The sequence below is a fragment of the Ischnura elegans genome, chromosome 8 (genome assembly GCF_921293095.1).
Source record: "Ischnura elegans chromosome 8, ioIscEleg1.1, whole genome shotgun sequence".
Classification (NCBI taxonomy): domain Eukaryota; kingdom Metazoa; phylum Arthropoda; class Insecta; order Odonata; family Coenagrionidae; genus Ischnura; species Ischnura elegans.
Genome location: NC_060253.1, coordinates 88,210,790 through 88,232,463, shown reverse-complemented (window position 1 = coordinate 88,232,463; position 21,674 = coordinate 88,210,790). Strand labels below are relative to the sequence as shown.

General features: G+C 36.8%; 1 protein-coding gene across 5 annotated transcripts in view; it reads left to right on the top strand.

Annotated features, from left to right (window-relative positions):
• Window positions 1-20,421, top strand: part of LOC124163896 (piwi-like protein Siwi) — an 82,906-nt gene extending 62,485 nt beyond the window's left edge. For all 5 annotated transcript variants that reach the window (XM_046541009.1, XM_046541007.1, XM_046541006.1 and 2 more), the window contains 15 exons: window positions 3,137-3,348; window positions 4,308-4,460; window positions 5,436-5,645; window positions 8,424-8,576; window positions 8,767-8,909; window positions 9,568-9,676; window positions 10,219-10,381; window positions 11,316-11,457; window positions 13,068-13,225; window positions 13,405-13,532; window positions 14,317-14,485; window positions 14,636-14,760; window positions 16,724-16,869; window positions 16,970-17,117; window positions 19,588-20,421. In XM_046541009.1, coding sequence (XP_046396965.1) covers window positions 3,137-3,348; window positions 4,308-4,460; window positions 5,436-5,645; window positions 8,424-8,576; window positions 8,767-8,909; window positions 9,568-9,676; window positions 10,219-10,381; window positions 11,316-11,457; window positions 13,068-13,225; window positions 13,405-13,532; window positions 14,317-14,485; window positions 14,636-14,760; window positions 16,724-16,869; window positions 16,970-17,117; window positions 19,588-19,704 — 2,276 coding nt within the window. In that variant the 3' untranslated portion in view covers window positions 19,705-20,421. The remainder of the gene's footprint in view (window positions 1-3,136; window positions 3,349-4,307; window positions 4,461-5,435; window positions 5,646-8,423; window positions 8,577-8,766; window positions 8,910-9,567; window positions 9,677-10,218; window positions 10,382-11,315; window positions 11,458-13,067; window positions 13,226-13,404; window positions 13,533-14,316; window positions 14,486-14,635; window positions 14,761-16,723; window positions 16,870-16,969; window positions 17,118-19,587) is intronic.
• The last annotated feature ends 1,253 nt before the right edge of the window (window positions 20,422-21,674 follow it).

Sequence of the window (21,674 nt, the reverse complement as noted above, 5' to 3'; positions counted from 1 at the left end):
CCCGCGCCACTTACTACAGACTTCCCCTCCACCCCCTCCCATCCCTCGGCAAAGACTTTGCTCACATTGGCAAGATCTAGCCTCTGAAGAAATGTGCTTACCTTAGAAAGAATTTAATTGCCATAACAATACTTCCAATCCAAGAGATCAATTTATTTTCACTCTATTTATGAATTTCGTTACATTAGTCAAAATAAAATACATTTCCATTGTATTTATAATTTTTCACTAACATCCCATATTTGGCAATTAAAGTGCCTTTCCGCACGTAAGGGTTGTACTAAGATGAAAAGTCACACTTAGTAATAAATTTGGAAAGCCCTCTTCCTTCAAAGTGACTGCCTAAAAATCTTGAATTAGTTTCACCCCTCTCGCTGCACTATTATTTCCCACTTGATGACCCCGAATAATTTGCAAATCGTTCTTGGATGTTCATCCTATCCTCGTATGAGCGCATCAAATAATGGAGTGCATACTTACAATGTATTAAATAGCTTTCTCGAATTAGTAGTGACAACATTTGATATGGATACCTTAGTCATGTCTTTATGCTTATAGAATGCCTTCTTCGGTGGATCATATTTTCCCTCACATGTCCGCATACGGCATATCACGTTTTTCTTTTCACACCTAGAAATGGATCCGTCAAAGAATGATAGGCCTACCAACTCCTCACTCATGTACCACAAGTGGTTTGAAAACCTCTTTTGTGCTGCTTTCGCTATGTCCAGGCTAACACTTTTTTAATTAACAAGTCTTTTTAGGGACTGCGGGGCAGTTGGAAGCTAGTGCAGCACAAGGAGCGGAGAACCACATCTTTTCCTTTCTTCTTGAATACATTGAAATCTATTCCACCAATGACTTCATTTCGTTCTTCTCTTTATTTGCGTAAGAACGTTATTTCTTCAGCCCAAGAACATTTATCCGAGAGATTAACTGCACCTTCCTCCTCGTACATCAAAAATTCAATGGTACTGCTCCTTGCAATTTCAAACAAATAATCAAGTTTTGTTACGAAATATTCTCTTATTTTCATCTCCACTGTAGTTCGCGCTCTCTTTTTGTCGTTGCACGTTCATCCATTCTATGCGTCATTTTTCTAACTTTTCAATCACCTTATTTTCCATAATAACAGGAATTCTAGTTTTGTATCATGGATGAGACGCATTTCTCACGGTTTTTCTCGCACTAAGTCTTACAAATTTCGAACCCATTAGGTGATAGAGAAAACACACAGTAATTCTCTCACTGTAGGTAAATTTGAGCCAAGTATTTCTTCACTTTCTTTTCCAACCAGTTCAATGCCTGGATTTAGTCTTGATTACATGCCTTTCCTTGTTGGTATATTCTTAAAATGAACGTCACGTTCATGATAAAGTATTTATTTTACCACTTTTCTCCTTACATCCTAAAAGACTTAGCACTTCCTATCCTTTGCACACTATAGACAAGAACTATCTCTATCTCTCCACAGCGATCTACATCCGTGAACTGACTGCCTCGTTTCTTCTTCTTTGAATATTTCTATCTACTGTTGGAGCCCTGAAAGCCCTGCCCATTCCCTTCATTCCTTTATAATTCATAGACACAATTGTATCACATGCTTATAATATTTTGTAAATAAAAAGCACTTTGGAACAAAGCCTGCTGGAATGGTTCGCGGCCGTATGGCGGCAAAAAATCAAGGTATAAGGGGTCAGTACCCAGTACATAGGACGATGTTGAAGGGTTAAAATTGGCATTATTGGCTTTAACAACATTAATCATGACACAAGAGGAACAACCTATTCAATACTGTACCACTAGCACGTAAATCTTGTCGTCAGGAGCAAAGCCTTTGCCGAGGGAGGGGAGGGGGTGGAGGGGAAGTCTGTAGTAAGTGGTGCGGGCCGTACCTCAGCGGTGCGGGGTGGATTGCTTTACGACGGACGATATCTCCTAAACGCTTAGAGATAGGTCAAAACAAATAGAAAATTGGCCCTAAAGAACTTTACTTTTACGTTTTACATAGAAATAGCACTTTATTGACCCCAAAAAACTCAATTTAGGGTCCTTAGCACTTAGGGCCCTTGGGGCACGGGTTGCCGTTATTTTAAAGTAACCAAATTTTAACACGTGAATATAAACCTCATTTGGATCATTTTGAGACCAGGAAAACATAACTTTTCGAAATTCTGAAAAATAAGGGCCGGCCTAATGAACATATATTTATTTCGAAAACTGACTGGATAAACAATTGTATGACCGCTGTCCCTTACCGCTAAGAAGGGTTATAAAAGACGAGGGGTCCAGGTATCTGCTCCCAGATTCCGAGGGTAAATCCTAAACCCCGCAGGGTTGGGTCCCGAGACAAAGACGACGTAAACCGGCGACCGTCCTAGAGGGGGGAGAACTATAAAATGTATGTATACGACTTTCGTTCTCCTGGCCAGGGAAATCTCACAAGTAAATATACGGCCGCCGTCTCCCGGGTCAGGAAACGTCCACACGTATATATACGTGTATAGTAGGGAAAAGGTTAATATGCCTACGATAAGTGCCCATTCGTTAGTATAAGAGAAAGAAGGGTTGCCCTGGATTATAAGGGTTCACTCCTTGCGAGACACTCCCCCAAGCTAGAGGGCAAAATATTTCTTGGTTCTCTCCCGCACAGGCTGGTAGATAAAACCATGTACTTCCACAGCTAAAGGGTTTAAATCCTTGATAATCTGCACCGAATACCTCATCGTATGCATTCCTCTATTATTCTTCCCTTCCACCTGTCCTTAAGCAATTATTTTCATCAGAACTTCTAATTTCATGATATAGTAAGTTAAGTTGTTCCTACTTCTTTCTCGTCCCATCTTTGTTTCCTATACCTATTCATCTAAATTTGTTTACATGTACACCTTCAAAAAATCATTCAATAAACAGCCCTAATTGCACAAAAAGAAGGCAATTATAGACCCTCTGCTAATTGAGAAAATTTGCTCAAGCCAGTCAACTTCTCTACATAGATATATTTAAATATGTATCTAATTTCTCAACAAGTGGCCATGAGCATCAAGTAAAGAGAACTTCAGATACAGATATGTTATTCAATTGTCGGTGCAATTTGTAACTGGTATGTATTATAAAATTTTGATATTATTTGCAGGAGCCTATGGAACAGAAATTGCGCTCACTTCCAATTATTTTCGTTTAATTACTCAAACAAACTGGTGTCTCTATCAGTACAGAGTGGATTTTTCTCCAGAAGAAGAACGAACAGTAATAAAAAGAAAAATCATGCATTCATTTGAAGATAAGTTGGGAGAAGGATACATTTTTGATGGCACAGTTTTGTTCTCCATGAATCGCCTTAGTGAGGTGAGATATGTAACATTCAAATGCACACAAATATGCATACTTCATTTTTTTACCTACCTCAAGCTATTTTTTAACAAGTCTGAGAAAAATAAGTTAATTGTATTCATAATTTTCCCTTGAGTCAGTTTCTACTTTCCATGATCAAAAATTAAATTTTAAAAGCCATGGTTTCCTGGAACCACTCAAGTGTGCCAGCATGATGAGCAGGATTGTACTTACGGATGGGTGAAAGTGGTTCACAAGGATGCACCAAACTAATTCAGGATATTAGGAAGTACCATAACAGACACCATGCCATGCAATTGTGTGGCGTGCAAGCTGCCAAAAAGGCAACCACTGTGTGATGAAGTTACAAGATCACATGGCGAGCCTCCTCACCATACTTGACGCTCGGAAATCAGTAGTTCCCATGCAGGCAACAAGCACATGATCATCCTGTCACAAATCATGAGGTGGTTCTTGGAAATCTGGGTATAATAATGACTTTGAGTTCTAAAAGAGAAGTGCAGAATTTCATAATAATGTCCATTGATTAGCAAAGTTCCCACAGATGGTTGGATGAGACAATTAACCAGATCATAGAACTTAACAGGAAAAGTTTTTTTTCTCATGATCACTTTGAAAAAAGGTGTTCAACTTACAAATGAATACATACATTGTTAATGACAGGGTTAACTCTTATAATTTTTCAACATGCTGTGGTGTGACCATAAGCATTTTGGTAGCATAGATTATTTTGAATTAACTAACTCCATTGTACAAATACAAACAGTACAAATCATTTACATGGAGTACTTGATTACATATTTGTAATTGGTAATGTGAAAGTAAATTGCAAATAATCTTTGAGATTATTTGACATTGGTAATTACCACTCTACTCCATGTTAATCAGAACTTGAAGTGTTGCAAGAACAACTTGATGACATATTTATTTGCCTTTTTCACCATTCCCTTAAGCCTATGGAGCTATACTGCCTACGCCCTAATTCAGATAAATGCTACAGAATCACTCTTCGCCTTGTGGGAGATATGGCACCAGGGGATCATCATTATTTACAGTTTTACAACCTGCTGGTCCGCAGATGCCTGGGGCATCTTAACCTCCAACTAGTAAGTACTGTTGTCTAATTTAATGCATAATTCTAATCAGTCGCATATTTTTAATTTTCCCTAAATGAATTAACCAATTCATAAAAGCTTAGGGAAAGACTATCATGCATATCATATTACTACTGCATTACTGAAATATCTTGTACTTCATGGCTCGCCTCTTTCGTTCGCATTTGAAGAGTGGCTCAAGATCTTTCCTTTGGAAAAGAAGGTTTCGATATCCATAACCATGTATTAATTGATGTGATCAATGTTTAGGTTACTAGCACTTTTCCTCATTATATAAGTTCCTTGTTGAGCCATTTGGTACATGGGAAAATATAGTTTTTCCTCAACATCTCCCAAGATCTCCTGGTCCCCTATAAGTTGCTAATTGGTGTAAAACTGAGATTGGCAATGATTTACCTCAACATCATGCTTTAGCACGACCTCAGCTACACAAAAATTTGTTAAAAATGTGTTTCTTGCCAAGAGATAGCTAAAAGAGTTATTATTAGAGTTAGAGAGCTAACTATTTTCAGTGGAAACTTAATTCTCCTGTCACCTTGCTTAGAATTTTATTATCTTCAATATTACTAGAAACACTTCTCGATACAACTTATGGATTAGTCAGCATTTAACAACGTTCATGTCAGCCCTTCGTACATACCTGCTGAGATTACTAAAAATGCTTCTCTCTCAAACATCACAAAATTCATTTTCCATCACTTTCCACAATTGTATTCCCTTACATCATATTATGATTTTAAAAATTAAAAGCAATAATTCTTTGAAAATATTTTATCCGAGCATTATTTAATATAAATGAGCAAAATTAAGCATTTTTTTCCAGTCAGGGCGTCCATATTGCTCTATTTAAAAAAGGCTATTGTGTAGTTTGGTTGAGTCAACCACAATTTTTTTCATAATTCAACTTTAAAATTCTATTTTAATACATCTAATCTAATTGATATCCGGTTTGTTTTTATTCTCAAGGTCGGGAGGAACTATTTTGATCCTGCTGCAGCTGTAACTTCAATGAAGGATGAGTATAAGATGCAGCTATGGCCTGGATACATAACATCCATTCGGCAGCACGAACAGGAGGTGATGATGTGTGCCGAAATCACTCATAAAGTTATGAGGCGAGATACAGTGTTGGACCAACTGACAGAAATATACTCTCGCAACAAAGCAGACTATCAGGTAAAATTTTGATTTGTATTTTTGCAAACTACATCCATTTTTTTCATAACATCTGTACATAATTTAAGCCTAAATATGAAGGAGGTACATACGACTTTCAATGGCAGAGTAGTAAGTGATTTAATGTCAGATGGTTATTCTTTATATATAATAGAGGCTGAATGAAGAGGACTATGTACAGAAAGGGAAGCACAGGCTTGGGATAGGTTGATGTCTGTACTATTTCGTGTGTGGTAAAGGTCAGTGGCGACTCGTGAGTCAAATGCTGGGGGGGCACACTACACGGGGGGGGGGGGGGGGTCAACATTTTTTAATATTTCGTGTATTTTAGTGAGTTTTTAAGGCAATCTAGGTATTAAATTTGTGATGCCAAATGTCCAATTTTTTCAACAAAAATACCTAGTTTTCCTAATAAAGCTTGAATAATAAACATACCAATCACTCATTTGATAAAACAATTTACACACAATAAGTCAACTGGTCACTAAAACAAGGTATTCTGCAACACTGCTACGCCAAGTAGATGCCAGATGGCCGGCAGGCTGGCGAGGATATGTCAACTCACTAGATGCGTCGCTCCGCGCATGCTCGGGCGGCATCCCAAGAACTACATGAGGCACAAGCTTAGACGTGTCATAGCACCAGCAGCCCCCACCACTTCCACTATCCATATAACTGTATGTTTACACATTGGGACGTTCTGGCCAGTGCCCCATGGCTACAAATACGATCTTCTCGCACCATTTTTGCGTGTTTTTCTAACATTTTTTATGCATGTGATTGGAAAAACACTTTGGTTAAATTGATGTATAATTATAATTTAATGAGTATTCAATTTTTTTTTCTTTTTTTCAAATCCTTGGGAAGGGCAACATCCAAGAGTCTTTATAGGCAAGTATGTACACTGGTAAGGGTGCACATCATGGTGAGAGGAGAATATTAGGGGGTTTTGTTTAACAAATAAGGCACAAATAAGTATATAAAGAGAGGGAAGAGTGAGGATGGAATTGTTCTTGAATAAAGATCTGCCAGGGGTATGAAGAGGGAGGCGAAGCAGTGCCTTAATGGCCTGCTTCTGAAGGAAAAAAATCTTTTGGGAAAGGTTGTCATTTCCGCAGAATAAAACGCCGTATGAGATGTAAGATTGGATTTTTGAGTGAAATAGGAGTTTCAGGGTGTCCAGAGCGACAATTGGCGCTAGTTTTCTAATTAGGAAGATTCCAAGAGTTATTTTTTTCATGGTGTTCTGTATGTGGTCAGACCAGTCAATGTTTTCATTGATTACTAGACAAAGAAACTTGACAGAATGAGATCTGATGAGGATGTTATCAGAAGCTGAACGTGGGTGGGTACCTTTTGTGGTGGAACTGCAGGTGAAGAGATTTATGAGAGTTTATGGTGAGTCCATTAGTTTGGCACCAATTGCTCATATCTGAGATTGAGGTTCAGGAAATATCCCCAAGATCAGCTGAATTTTTTTTACTGTAAAAGACAGAAGGCATCATCAGCATAGAGAAGTAGCTTACCAACTGAAATTGAATGTGGGAAGTCGTTTATAAAAATTATAAAGAGCAGGGGTCCAAGTATTGAGCCTTGGGGGACACTGTGGCATACTTGAAGTTGTTTAGATAGAGTTATGTTAAAGCCAGTAACTGATTGGTAGCAATGTTTTATTGCTGCAGCCCGTTGGGGAGGAAAGATTTTATCCAAAGCAGGGCATTACCCTTAATCCCTACTACTACTACTACTTACTACATACTTCCTTGGCACTACAGCCCGGTATGGGCTTTGGCCTCCCTTAATCCCTAACCTTGAGAATTTGGAGAATAGTATCTTATGATAGATACTATAAAACGCCTTACTAAGATCATAGAAGATCCCTAGTGTAGCATTTCTACTGTCAAGGGCCTTGTGTATATGGCTAAGTAGCTGAAATGTGGCAGTGGTGGTGGATTTCCCAGCTAGGAAGCCATGCTGGGCTTGGTCCAAGAGCTGAAATGACTTAAGAAAGTTTGTGAGACGATTGAAAAAATTTTTTTCAAACATTTTGGAAAGACTAGGAAGCACTGATATTGGCCGGTAATTGTTAGGGTCAGCATGAGGACCTTTTTTGTGGATAGGGTTAACATAGGATAATTTCAGGTAGTTAGGGAAATGACCTTCATCAAAGGAAGCATTAATTATGTGAGCTATGGGGTACGTAATATTTGACTGCCTTCAAGATAGAGGTGGGGATTTCGTCAAATCCTGAAGACCATTTGTTAGAGAATATATTCAAGGCTTTGCTGACCTTGAATGGATCGGCTGGGAAGAGAAAGAAGGTCTTAGATGGCGAGGAACCATTTGGAAAACTAGGATAGGTAGGGTAATCTTGATTTTCATTGTAAAACATCAAGTTGAAACAGTCCACAACTTTCAAGGGATCTGCGGCTTGAGTGCCACCAAAAAAATTCTTTATGGATATTACGTGTTTGAGTTGCACTGGTATTGCACTTAATGACATCCCAAGCAGATTTTATGGGATTAGTGGAGAAAAGGATGTAACTTTCATTGACGATTTTCCTATGATTGTATGATATGTGAAGTAACAGCTCATGCTGTAGCTCCAGATTTTTTTGTTGAGTACCTCTCCTGGACAAGTGCGTTTGTAAAGTGTGTTCATTTGATTAGTTGAATTAAAAGTGAACGTTAAAAAATTGTCATTAACCATTTTCCCATTACATTATTATTTAAATGGTATATATGAGTAAATAAATGCAGCCTTCTCATCCATTTCAGAGAGTCTTCAAGCTCCACATCTTGGGAACCATTGTTCTCACTGAATACAACAATAAAACATACAGAGTTGATGATGTGGACTTCAATACAACGCCTTTGTCAACCTTCAGTATGAAAGACAGGGCTATAAGCTACGTCGAGTATTACCGCCAGGTACGTTGCAATTTAACATTTTTCCACACACTTGATTCAAAAAATTTTCACATATGAAGCTAATGGATTCCTGTATCATCAGCAATTTCATTCTCAAATTTAATGCCTATAGTGTAAAAATAATGAGGAATGACAAAAATCTCTAAACCCAATCAAAACTATTTTTTTTACAATGAAATGCATTCAACAGAGGTATGACATTACAATAAAACAAAAAAATCAACCGATGCTGCTGACAATGCCTAAGCAAAGAGATCAGAGGCGAGGGATAAAACAACCTATTTACTTGGTGCCCGAGTTATGCAGGATGACTGGACTCAATGAGAACATGAGGTGAGAATATTATAATTATATTTGATGATTTTAATAGGCTTTTAGGTTAAAAGCTTACAAAATTTAAAATGTCTGGCCTTCAAAGCAGCAGGTAAAATATGATATCATTGGTTTGCGAGCTCACTTTGTGGAATCGTGAAATGATAGATTAAAAAATAATTGTATCCATGTGGGATTCAATTACTTTAATTTACAGCAAGTTTACTTTTTCATCTATCAGATAAAATACAGGCATAATAATTGACAGGTCTTTTTTATGAAGACTACATGTAACTTTCACAAGTGGCATTTCAAACATATTTATACATGAACTCATTTGCATGTAATTTTTCAATGTTATCCAGTATCCATTGTAATTGTGACCATTTGGAAAGTATGTTTTCAGTCCATTCACATCCTCTCCTTCATTTTTATCAGTATGCATTTTATAAGAAACAAGTCCAGTAGATATTCTTAAATGCATAGTGCCTAATTTGAAGATTATTTTTGCATTGCCATACCAATAATAATGTTTATTGGGCAGTTTCCCATGCTGTTGTTGCATGAGGATTTATTTTCCCAGCATCATAGCACCTCGGGCAATGATATTATGCTGTGATAGTTAGTATACTGTTTCAAATGCCTGTTGATAGATGGCTTGATAAATTTTATTGTCCAGGAAAAATTTTCCGTTGATGAAATGCTTGGCAGACCAGACAAGGCTGGGCCCTTCTGAACGGATTCAACGCCTCATTCAATTCGCAAAAAGACTGCAGGGTGAAGCAAAGGTATGTAAGCTTTCAGGAATATACGCAAACATCACTTGGCTAATCAAAAATCCTGGAAAAAAACTGAATTTCATTTCTTAAAATTAGTGCACACTATGCTTTCAAGGCTTGAGCTCCAAAGTAAGTATGTATGAGTAAGTAAATTCTTCCTGTAATTTGATCAGGAGGAAACTTCTTAAGTCCTCATGGTACTCTATTCTGATAGTTAACTACCTGTAATATCGTTACAGGCTCAGAAAAACTGTTGCCCCCTCTCAACTAATGCTCATTAACTCATCTTAAAAAAACTGCTGTAGTAGTTGAACTCAAGTTTCCACTTACCACCCACCATGGCTACCTAATGCATACTATCACACGTCTGGGAAAGTGATTTGCAAGGATGATATCAAACCACTACACAATATCAAACTCACAGTTGCATCACTTGTGAATTGCACACTTGCATTTGTCCAAAAATTGAATATGAGCAATTTTTAATCAAATGATAAATAGCGCCTAAAGTTCTATTTTTACCTATCCCAATATCAACGGTTTGTTTACAGGCCAAAGCAGACTTAGATCGATGGAATATGAAGTTTTCAACAGGACTGGTGAAATTTAATGGCAGAGTCCTGACTCAAGAAAAAATTTGCCAGGGCAATAGGTGTGGGAAGGAAGTAAATTATGCCTCAGGCAAAAACTCTGATTGGACAAGGGATCTGAGAAGTAAGTTATGACCAATCAATTTTACATATGCTCTAAAGTTCACTTTTTAGAGGAAGGAAATTTCACCATCAGCAATGTTACTAATTCTGGCAGCAGGATAATGCCTTTTAACATGTTGCATTAGGACGGCGAGAATTCTCGTCATTTTTTTCCCGAACGATCCGGACAGATGACGAAAATTCTCGTCATTTAGGCACGTCAACCTAAACAATTTTAAAGCGAACAATACAATTTCGTTAGAACGTGTTCAGTTGTTGTTCGTTATTCATAATGAATTGATGCATCATAACGTTTGATTGGGTAAAGTTATATTCTAAACATTAGCTTTTTAACCATGTTTAAACCAAAGGCAACGCCCTAAAAGGCACATATTTCCAATCTCAGCGTTCCTAGGAATTAAAATATTGCGGTACGCAACATGTTAAAAGGTCCCTATTTCTCCCTTGACGGCAACATTATCGCTGTCCAAAAAGATGGGGGCTTTCAACTAGTGTCTCTTGGATCTTAGTGCCACCATATCACTGCCTAGTTTGTTGAGACCCATTAAGGAAGTGTTTGATTTCTGATAAAATTGCCTTAAAACTCTGTGGTTTCAGTCTCAGAAAATCTTGTAGCAGATGTTAAAGATTCAAAAATTTTGTACATTCATAGCTGTTCATAATAATTCCAGGTAAAGTTTTTTTTCATAAAATGAAGGAATTAAGTCAATTTGCTGTTGCATGGGCTGGAGGTTGGGTGTGGACCGGCAAGTGAACATGTAAAACTCCCTTTCCATGCATGGAGATGCTTCTCAAATATAATTTTTCTGAATTGGCTCCACAAAAATATAGCTTAATCATTGAACATTATACATTTTAAAATGACACAAATGGTTGTGCATTAAGTAAGAGGATTTGGAATGTGAACAAATAGTATTTATTGCTTTGCTTTCCAGGCAACCCCATGCTTGTCGTGGGTCCAATGAAGTTCTGGGTGCTAGTCAGTCCAGCTAATTTAATGAGAGAAGCCAAGACCTTTGTCCAAAATGTGCAAACAGTATCAGTGGGAATGGGCCTCCGCCTTCCTCAACCTATGGAGTAAGTCTGCTAGTACATTAGTACGTGCTTCTTCGGTAAGCATGACCTCTAATTGGGGTGCAGTGCAATCATTTTGAGGAGTGGGGTTCATTAGATTTGTTCCAACATGATACACATGTTATTAAAGTGTGTCATTTGCTGAAGGGGTATTCCACTTGAGCTTACATCTGAAGTAGCTTCTTATTTTGGTAAGCATTATACGAGGAATTTTATTTTAGGATTTGCCTTCCGAAGCAGTGATGGCAAACCTGTTTATCTCTCCCTGTTCAGCTCATTGGATCAAATTGGATGTGGCAGAAAATCTCCAGCAGTGGTATGGGTCGTATCTCTACCTTGCTTCTGAGTGAGGGTGGTGAATCAGATCGCAGGAAGGCCATACATCATATATGCTTAGAGATGGGCCAAAACACAGAAATTCTGCCCTTATGGTCTTCACTTTCAAATTCACTAGAGATAGAGACTTTTTATACCCAAATTACTCATTTTTTCTCCCTGATACTTTGAGCCCTTGGGTGAGAGGTTCCCATCATTTAAAAGCAACCAAATTTTATCATGTGAATATTAACCCTTTTAGCGCCATCCTTTTTTGCCTGGTATACACGAAGAATGCCAGGGCTTTTTTGATGAACTTGCACGATTTTACTTAAAATTTTATAAAAATTCTATTATGAATGTGTTGAACATAATTTTTTTTATTTAAACTTCTAATACTTACGTCATTGATTAAAAAGTTCACCTATGTTGTTATCTGTACAACTTGGGAAAAATACTTTATTTGTAAATTAATTTAAATACACCCGGCCGATAGATTGGCCCGTGGCATTCTTCGCACATACCCCTCGGGCCGATAGATCGGCCGGCTGGCACTAAAAGGGTTAATTTCATTTTGATCAATTTGAGACTGGGAAAACATCACTTTTCCCTACTCCAAAAACTTCGTGCATGCCTATAATCTACTCACTTTATGTTTGCGGGTGAGCTTTCGTGAGTGCCCGGACACTCTCGGAAGGTTTCGCTAATGGGGTAGGGGTAGTATGGAGAGAGAGAGAGGAGAGGTAAACTTAAATGTTGCCAAGTGTACATAGCCACCCTAGTTTGTCATTGAAAACGTGTGAATAATGGGTGGCAAGAGGTATTTCAGCCCTGGTGCCGAGACAATATTCCTACTCATTTGGAAGGTATTGAGGATAATCCTTTCATAGAAGCCCATTACATTGTCAGCTATGTACCACCCTGAATGAAGCTCCGTAGGTAAATGGCATACTTAAAGACATACAAGGAGAACGTGTGCAGTTTGGCAACACTGCTCCACCAGAAGATTCACCGAGTTCACTCGACGGAGGTCTGAGAGCAACTGACGGAGGCCACACCTGCTTGTTACTGATTGGCAAAGGGAAAGTCACGAGTTGAGAAATTTTCCCTTACTTGCTTTAGCCGCACCAGCTCACCCACAAAAATAAAATGAACACAGAATAATGCACATAAAACATATAGCTTTGACATGAAGGTGGGATAAAGTCTTCATCAAATACATGGGCAGGACTATATTTTCCGAACATAAGATCATAAAAAAGCGAAAGCTTGATTTTCAAATGTCCTTCCATTTTTAGGGTTTCACTGGAGGATGACCGTTTAACAACATACATTCAGGCCATAAGTAGATTCTGTGCTCCAGAGAACAGACCATCACTGATGATGATAATTCTACCAAACAACAGGCTTGATCGTTATGCTGCTATCAAGAAGAAATGCTGCGTAGATTCAGCAGGTAGTAGCAAACCATTTCTTAAAATCACAGTTTCTTTAATGATTGTTTTAACAAAGCTCCTTATAAAAATTCAAACTCATAGTTTATTGACAAAATCCAAAGGTTGCAATTTCAAGGTGCAACCCTTAGAAATATTTCCTATTGTTGCATTTAAAAATTTTCATCCATTTCCCCTACAGTTCCTACGCAGCTGATTTTGGCAAAAAATCTGTCAAACAACAGTGTCATGTCTATTGCCACTAAAGTGGCAGTGCAAATGAACTGCAAAATTGGGGGAGCCCCATGGACTGTGGAGATTCCTCTCGAGGTATTACATGTATACTTAATCATGTTTTTATTATACATTGTATTTAATATAAATTTAAGGAATATGTCCCAGTATTTGCATCTGACAACCATACATCTACGGTAGAAGGGAAATTATTCTGGTCCAAATTTTCAATTTTATCAATTAATTTGATGGAAGGATTGGAAGATGAATTACCATAAAAATGATTCTATGCACAACCTCAGGCACAGAAGAATACTTTCTAGTGTTCGAGATATTAGAGTATTCGCTGATACTATTCGCACATCTCTAGTATTCCTCATTTCTTTCTCAAAAATAATGCAACACTTCCTTTGATGGAGAGGAGAAAATTTTCACGCATGGGGCTTAAATTTTATCAGATACTTATAAGAAGAAGTTTCAAAATAGCCTCTATTAGATTTAAATGGATCATTGATGCATCATTATTGAGTGATAACACGTTCCAGACCGATGGATTTTATCCCACCAATTTAATTGTAAAAGAGCAACTATAGAAGGGATTTCTTCATTTTTTATTGGCAAATGACCAACTAACTGAATTTTCATATGATAAAATCTTTGTATTAAGACCACTTAAACATTCAATAAGACTTTCCCACAAAAATATTAACGCTGGATTAAAAATGCCAATGAAATTAATTTAGTTTTGACCACCACCAAATATGTAATTCTATTCCTTAAGCACAAACCTTACTGACATTATTTGAAACTCATCAGCAGTAATTATTTCAAATCTTGATATTTTGATCTTGATCTACTCCCATTTATTTTTAACACCCAGGGATTAATGGTGATTGGCTTTGATGTCTACCATGATACCAGCCAGAAAGGAACTTCAATAGGAGCTTTGGTTTCTTCGTTGGATAAGCAGTTGAGCCGCTACTACAGTTCTGTCAGCTTCCATCGCACTGGAGAAGAATTGAGCAATGAATTACCCATTAATGTTATCAGTAAGTTCATATTTTATTTTAAGAACTGACATTGCCAAAATATTTCATGATTTATAGCAAATGGTTTGATCGCATCCAATGAATATCTTTTTACTTCTAATTATGTCCAACATAAGCTTGTAACAAATTATTTATTAATATTTTTTTCAGAGGCCTTACACAAATACCGTAATTATAATGGTGGAAACCTACCAAGGAAAATTGTTCTCTATAGGGATGGTGTAGGAGAGGGTCAAATTACCTACGTCTTTCAGCATGAGGTCGAGCTGCTTAAGGTAATTAGATCCTACCAAATACCTAAATATGTAGTTAAAAATTATCTTTAGCCAGTCATAATATTATCACCAGACTCAGGTATATTTGGATATTAACCCATTAATGCTCAAATGAATTTTTTTTGACAATTTTCAAAGTTTCAAATGTTTCTCTCAATAGATACCTTATTTCGGGAAAAATAAATAAAAAATATTATGCAAGTGGAACAATAATTTTTTTTCTGGGTACTTAAGTTGCCAGCAAAGTTCCACACTATATAAATCACAAGTACAATACATGAGCAGCAAAAATTTTTCACAGTGGCATTAAAAGTATATTATGCATTTGCATACGACAACAACTTTCAGAAATATGCAGAATACATCACGAGGGGCACAAGTGAACACTTCAATATCAAGCTCAAGAATGACCCTCACAGACTCACTCTCATTGATATGGTAGGTTTAATGGCGGGTTTAAATGCCGATCTTGCTCACCAAAGGAGAGAGTAGAGTGCATAGAAAGGAAACAATTTGTAGTGTAAGACGCATGTTGGGGAAGAAAGGAATTTTCATAGATGTGCAAAAATTATGGCAGCTCAGGTTGCCAATGGGCATTGATGGGTTAAAAGTGTTAAAACATAACCTTAACCTAACAAGCCATAAACCATAAATTAATCCAAAGACGTAATCAGTATCTCAACAACATCCAGACAACATTGTTGCCATTAACATATGACATTGGTGCGTCCATGTTAATTCAATTAACGTTGGATGGGTATCTATCAAATGCCCAAAGGACCCACCAAACAATATTGCAGGGTTGCCTAACAGTGGACACATTACAACATATCTTCACATCCTATGGATAGATAATGGGTGAACTTATCATGGTTTTTGGTAATCCCCAGACATACAGACAAAAAATTTGTGCCCTTCAATTCCATACTGAACATATGCTACCTACGGATACTGCTTGGGATTTTTAAATATTATGGATATTACAACTTGGATATGTAACTTTATTTTATCTACTGGTCATGGATTTTACAAATAGAATTTCTATGAAACATTGCCAAAATATCCATCAAGTAATAACAATGTGCTTTTGATGCATCAACCTTATTTAGATTTCCGATGGATAGCATCGGCTACTTAGGATTAAATCAAATACTGTGGTGAAATTTTTTCTAAACGGTAATATTATTGTCCTTCCAAAACGATGAATAGGTTTTTGAAATTTAGCAATAATTTGAGTGTTTGCTGCAGATGTAAACTTGAAATTTGCAATAAATAGCATTCACAAAAAGATAACATGAAATTTTTGTTCCCTATAATTGTGGTGAAAAGACACCACTTACTCTTTTGGACACCCCTACTTATCCCCTGGATCAATTGAGTCATTCACCTTTACATCGTAAATCAGGTCATTTGACTAAGTAGTTCACATCATTCGACATGCTCAAATGCAAAAATTGCAAATTGTTGAATAAACACGGAATTTTTCATACATAGGTAATGCATATATCTATTGCACTCCTTCACCAACAATTGCATTATATTCCTATATTTTTAGACCTAATATTGCATTTATTCCTAAAATATGGCATAGTGATATCTGTACCTCTTGACAATGAATACTCACAGTCATTTACTTCACAAAACAGTCATTAACCTCACAAAATGTAATTTTTTGTGAATACAAAACACATTGTTAGTAACACTATTGCAGAATTTAAATGTTCAACTGTGTAATGATTTTTTTCCAGCTTTGATTTTGAGGATAAGCAGTCAAATATCGCAAATTCTGCCCCTGCTGGCATGCAACCATGAATAACTTGAAGGTGTACTATGTAGTATGTTTAAGGATACATTGACAGCTTTTGGCTTCCGTAGTAAAAGAGGGAAATCAGAAACACACCATATAACATCACCATATAGTCATATTTTTATGCAGAATCCTAACAATTCTTTTCTCTTGCAGCAACGCCTGACCGAAATATATAAGGGAAATCATTTCCATTTGGCATTCATTGTGATAACAAAAAGGATAAATACAAGATTCTTTGCTGAAGGAGGCAACCCACCATCTGGAACAGTAGTGGACGATGTCATCACATTGCCTCACAGGTAACTTGGGGGAAAACGAGTGCTACAGATATAATTCACATGAGTTCTAACTCAAACATCAGTTAAATCATTTCATTTTACATGCATTTTATACTTTCAGATATGACTTTTTCCTGGTGTCCCAGTCAGTAAAGCAAGGAACAGTCAGCCCCACATCTTACAATGTCATATTTGACAATTTGGGGCTCACACCAGACAAATTGCAAAGATTGACCTTTAAACTCACCCACCTTTACTTCAATTGGAGTGTAAGTACATTTACTTTTGATGGGAAAGGTCAAATTAATGATTTTTTTACTTTGCACTACATTAATTCAATTCAAAATATTTTGAAATGAATGCTATAAAATTTTCTTGAAGTAAAAAATTGAATGTACTATTGTCTTAGAATATAAAATATATTTGCTAATTCTAGGTTATAAGAAAAAATATATGCATGTGTAATAAGTTATTCAGGAGCAACTTTCATTGCTGTGCAAAATTGCATAACATTTACATGCCCATTTTTAAGTGGTGGAGTTAGGGGAAAAAATTTTTGTTTTGTGTTTTCTTCATCTCATTATGAGGTGTATATCTATTAGATATACATCTAATCATAGATGGAAATAGACAATATACAGATATAGTTGGCATAGTCGCCAGGCAGTGGCATAGCCAGGGGTTATGGGGGGTCCGGACGCTCCCCCCCCCCCCCTAAATATATATTTTAAAAAAATATTGAGAAATCAGGTACATATTTACAAAATATTTCTTTAACAAATTAAGTTTTTTCGTTCATGAAATGTTGAAATTAGTTTAAAACCCATTGCTTAGTGCCCAGTTTTTCAAAAATTTTCCCCCCTGGTACTGGAGCCCCCCTCCCGAACAAAATTCCGGGCTTCGCCACTGTCGCCAAGCATTGTTCAATGCGTCGAAAAAAATTTCAAGTCCGCCATTGCTCGAGTAAGGAACCAAAAACTTTGTCCCTTAATCAAATGTTAAATCGCTTCCATAGCTCATGAATCACGTTTTAAAAGACACTTTCGGAGATGCATCCAAAACCGCCCCTCGTCACCTGTGCATCTAATAGATGTCTAACAGAGAGAGAGATATCTAATAGATGTCTAATAGGCATCTATTAGATATATATCAATTCATAGATGAAAATAGACAATTAATAGATATCTATTCTCTGTGTGGGCAGTTCAGCATCAGTGTCAAATCATTGTGTAGCAAATGTCCTAATCTCTAGGAACAGATGGTAGGTGCTTGGTGTCAAAAACCAGGCTGTATGGTGGACGACTGAAAACTTCCCATCAAAAATCATGAGCACTTGAATACAATTGGGCATATGTGGACAAGAATTGTCGTGGAGATAAAAAACTTTCTTGCTGAGTTCTCTCTCACGCTTATTTTGTATAGCACATCTTGATTTAGTTTTTTTTTTAAAGAGAGTTTTCGAATAATCTAGCCATAAATTGAGTATGATAGGTACGATGCACACGCTAACACAGCAAGACTTAATGCCAAGATAGCAGAGCTAGTCCCACCTATCGGTGCACCATGCCAAAACGTCCATCACTTTCTCCGCAGCCTTCGAATATAGGCAGTTAAATGTATTAAGCTAAGCATCAATGCTATCCAGCTCTCCCATGGACTTAAGAAGAGAGCAGGCATTAAGGGAGTTTGAGGTTAGAATGGTCCTCATTTTTTTACCAAGTCTGCAGTCAGAAAAAATGTTTAAAAAGAAAGGTTTTATGTATTTGGTGATTGGGCAGTTTTTTTGGGCATTTTTAAAGGGGTTCACATCATGTCTCGAATATTTTGGGGAGGTTTGAATACCTAAATCCTCCCTGTTCAATAGGGTAGTTTCCTTCATCAAAGAAAACGAAAGGCATTGATTGCGATTAGTTACCCACCATTAGAGTGTTCATAATATACAAATTATTTGCTTTTAGAAATATCCGTTTAGACGAATGGCAATGGTCAATTTTTATCGTCAATTGAAAAAGGCCAGATTGGCGCCCACGCGATGCCACTCCACGTGACGTCACAAGCTAGTTTCTATACGAGTAGATATAGGAGTTTTACATCGTCTGAGATTACCAATGCATGCATGAGGCACAGAGCTCAGGGAACATGTCTCAATAATCACCTATTAAAACTGTCTAAGGTCAGAAAGTTTCCTTCATTTGATAGGGGTGTAATAATCCTTATTTAAGCCAAGCGCTACTTGCTAGCAGGATACTCTGCTACATGCTAGCATCCTGCGTCGTATCAGCGCTCAAAGCCTCGCCCCAAGGTCACCTCACTTGCGGCAGCGGGAACCAGAATGATGTCACACGGAGTTTTCCCAGCATTCATACTTAGCCGTGGCATTTTCGCGCACTTGAAAATTTTCACTTTTCATTTAATTGCGAAAAATAGATATCGTCATTCGAAAATCTAAAAGCGTGAAATACGTCTTCCAGGAGTAATAATCTTTCGATTTAGGCAATAAAAAAATAATAGGAAACCACCCTATTGCTATGGCCTTGGTATACTTGAGGTAAATATAATAATAGTAATACACAGGTATCAGTTTATCATAAACACAAGCCAACGAAAGGAGCAAATAATTTATAATAACATGGAACAGAAGAAAATACTGTAATATATATTGTTTCGTACTTAAATTTTCTCTTTCATAAATGAAGTCTGTTTCACTCTTACTTTGCTTTTTTTATCTCTCATCAACAGGGAACTGTGCGAGTACCTGCTCCCTGCCAGTATGCCCACAAGCTGGCTTATCTTGTTGGACAGGCGATTCACAAATCACCAAATCCAGATTTAGATGAGCTGTTATACTTTTTGTAATAATTTTCATGCATACATATTTCTCTATGTTCTTTCATTAATCTGTTTTCAATTTCTGAGTGAACCATAACGTTATACCAACCATGAACCATAAGAACCATGGGAATGTAACAGTGTTAGTTCCTATTTCTCAATTGGTATTTCATAGTGTGGTAGGTATTCTTAGAAATGTATGTGATATTTCACCATCCCCAGGGAATATTATTTCTTGCATTCAGTTCAATGAAAATTTTACGGCGAGATCAGGCATGTTTTGTCCATTTTCAAACATGACCAGATTGATGACCCATTGGGCATTTCTTTTCTTTTAATGGCTGGCCTCTGAAAAAGGAGCCAATTTTTCCCTTTCTTATTAATGCTTGATTCCTAAATAAGGAAGGTTTGCTATGAGTTTACTCCAAAAGCATGATTATAGTCATGTTTTATTTGTATCAATGTAAACATCTACAAGTCACTGAAGACTTAACATTCATATTTTTTTATTTCTACATCATAAATAAGCTCACTGCCATCTTGAGCAAACGGCTAACATTCTATCAAAATTATGTATAATGATGAATGATTTTGGAGGCTCCAAGAGTAATGCTTTCACTTATAGTATTTCTTATAACTATGTTAATATCTACATTCTAGCCCACCATTATTGTGGTAACACAATATGTCATCTTTGATGTACAAGATGTAACAGATCTTACCAATAAAAATAATAAAGACATATTTAAGTACTAATCATTTATATTAGACATAGTTATTGATCTGAATAATGAAATTATCGCTTTGAAAATCTGAAGAAAAACAGGGTATACTTAAAGAAGAATGTTAATATATAGTAGATTCCGGTTAATTGGGACATATCGGGACTTGTGAACTTTGCCCCAATTAAGCGGCTGCCCCAACTAGGCGAACTCTCTTGTAAAAGGGCATAAAAAAACTTTGAAATGGTAGGTGAAGGCTAAATAATGTTTATAATGCAACACCAGTTTATAAAACTATTAATTTCATTAATAAATCAGCGAGTTTCGTTAACTTATTATCATTTTAAATAATTATATCAATTTAGTTTAAAATATTTTTCACAGCCTCGGGCGACGCTGAATGAATGTCTTTTACTAAGTCCTATTAAAGAAGAGTCCTATCCTCTTGCGCATATTATAATAAAAAGAGCTTTCATAATAGGGTAAGAATAGGAATATTTGTGAAAAATAAGAGTTAATCAAAGGAGGAAAATTAAAAAAAATAGTATTCTGAATAAAAAAATTTAATTTCGTCGCGAGTATATATACTATATAGATATAGATTCTATGTCGCCGACTCATGGCCCAATAAAGTGGTATGCTGTTCCAATTAAGTGGAGAATACTCTGGGATATGCCTCTATTGGGTTCTGTTCTTCAAGATCTGCCCCAGTTAAGCGGCTGCCCCAAGTAACCGGTGGACCCATGAAACGGAATGTACTGTACATTTCATAATAATGCCAAAATAAAGCAGTTCTGCTAGTGTGGGAAAAATCTCCAATCTTACAATTAGACAAAAAAGTTAAGAGCATATATATCACTGCGTGACGTAACAAAACTGTTAAGGCTTATTAAGGTAAAGGAGCTGACATGTTAGCCTTGCGGTTGAGATTCAGCAGTGACATGAGGATGCCTCAATCCAAAACTGAACATTCAGCTTCCAGGACTTCATTAATCTTCACCTCCACAGTCATGCTTCCTCGGGTTGAAGGTGAAGTGGAATGTTAGACCTTCCCCCTCCATTGACAAGTACCTAGAACCGCCACTGTCTATTCCTTAGATAGCTTCATGTGATGCGTAAACTGCAACTGAATACCCAAGGTATCCAGTAATGTCGACTTTTGATCAAAATCAAATTAAGAAAATTTCTAGCGCAAGTCATAATTTAGCAAATTGTGCAAGTTATAGTTTATAAATTTAGAACTTACAAACGGCATAAAGTTAAAAAAAAATACTC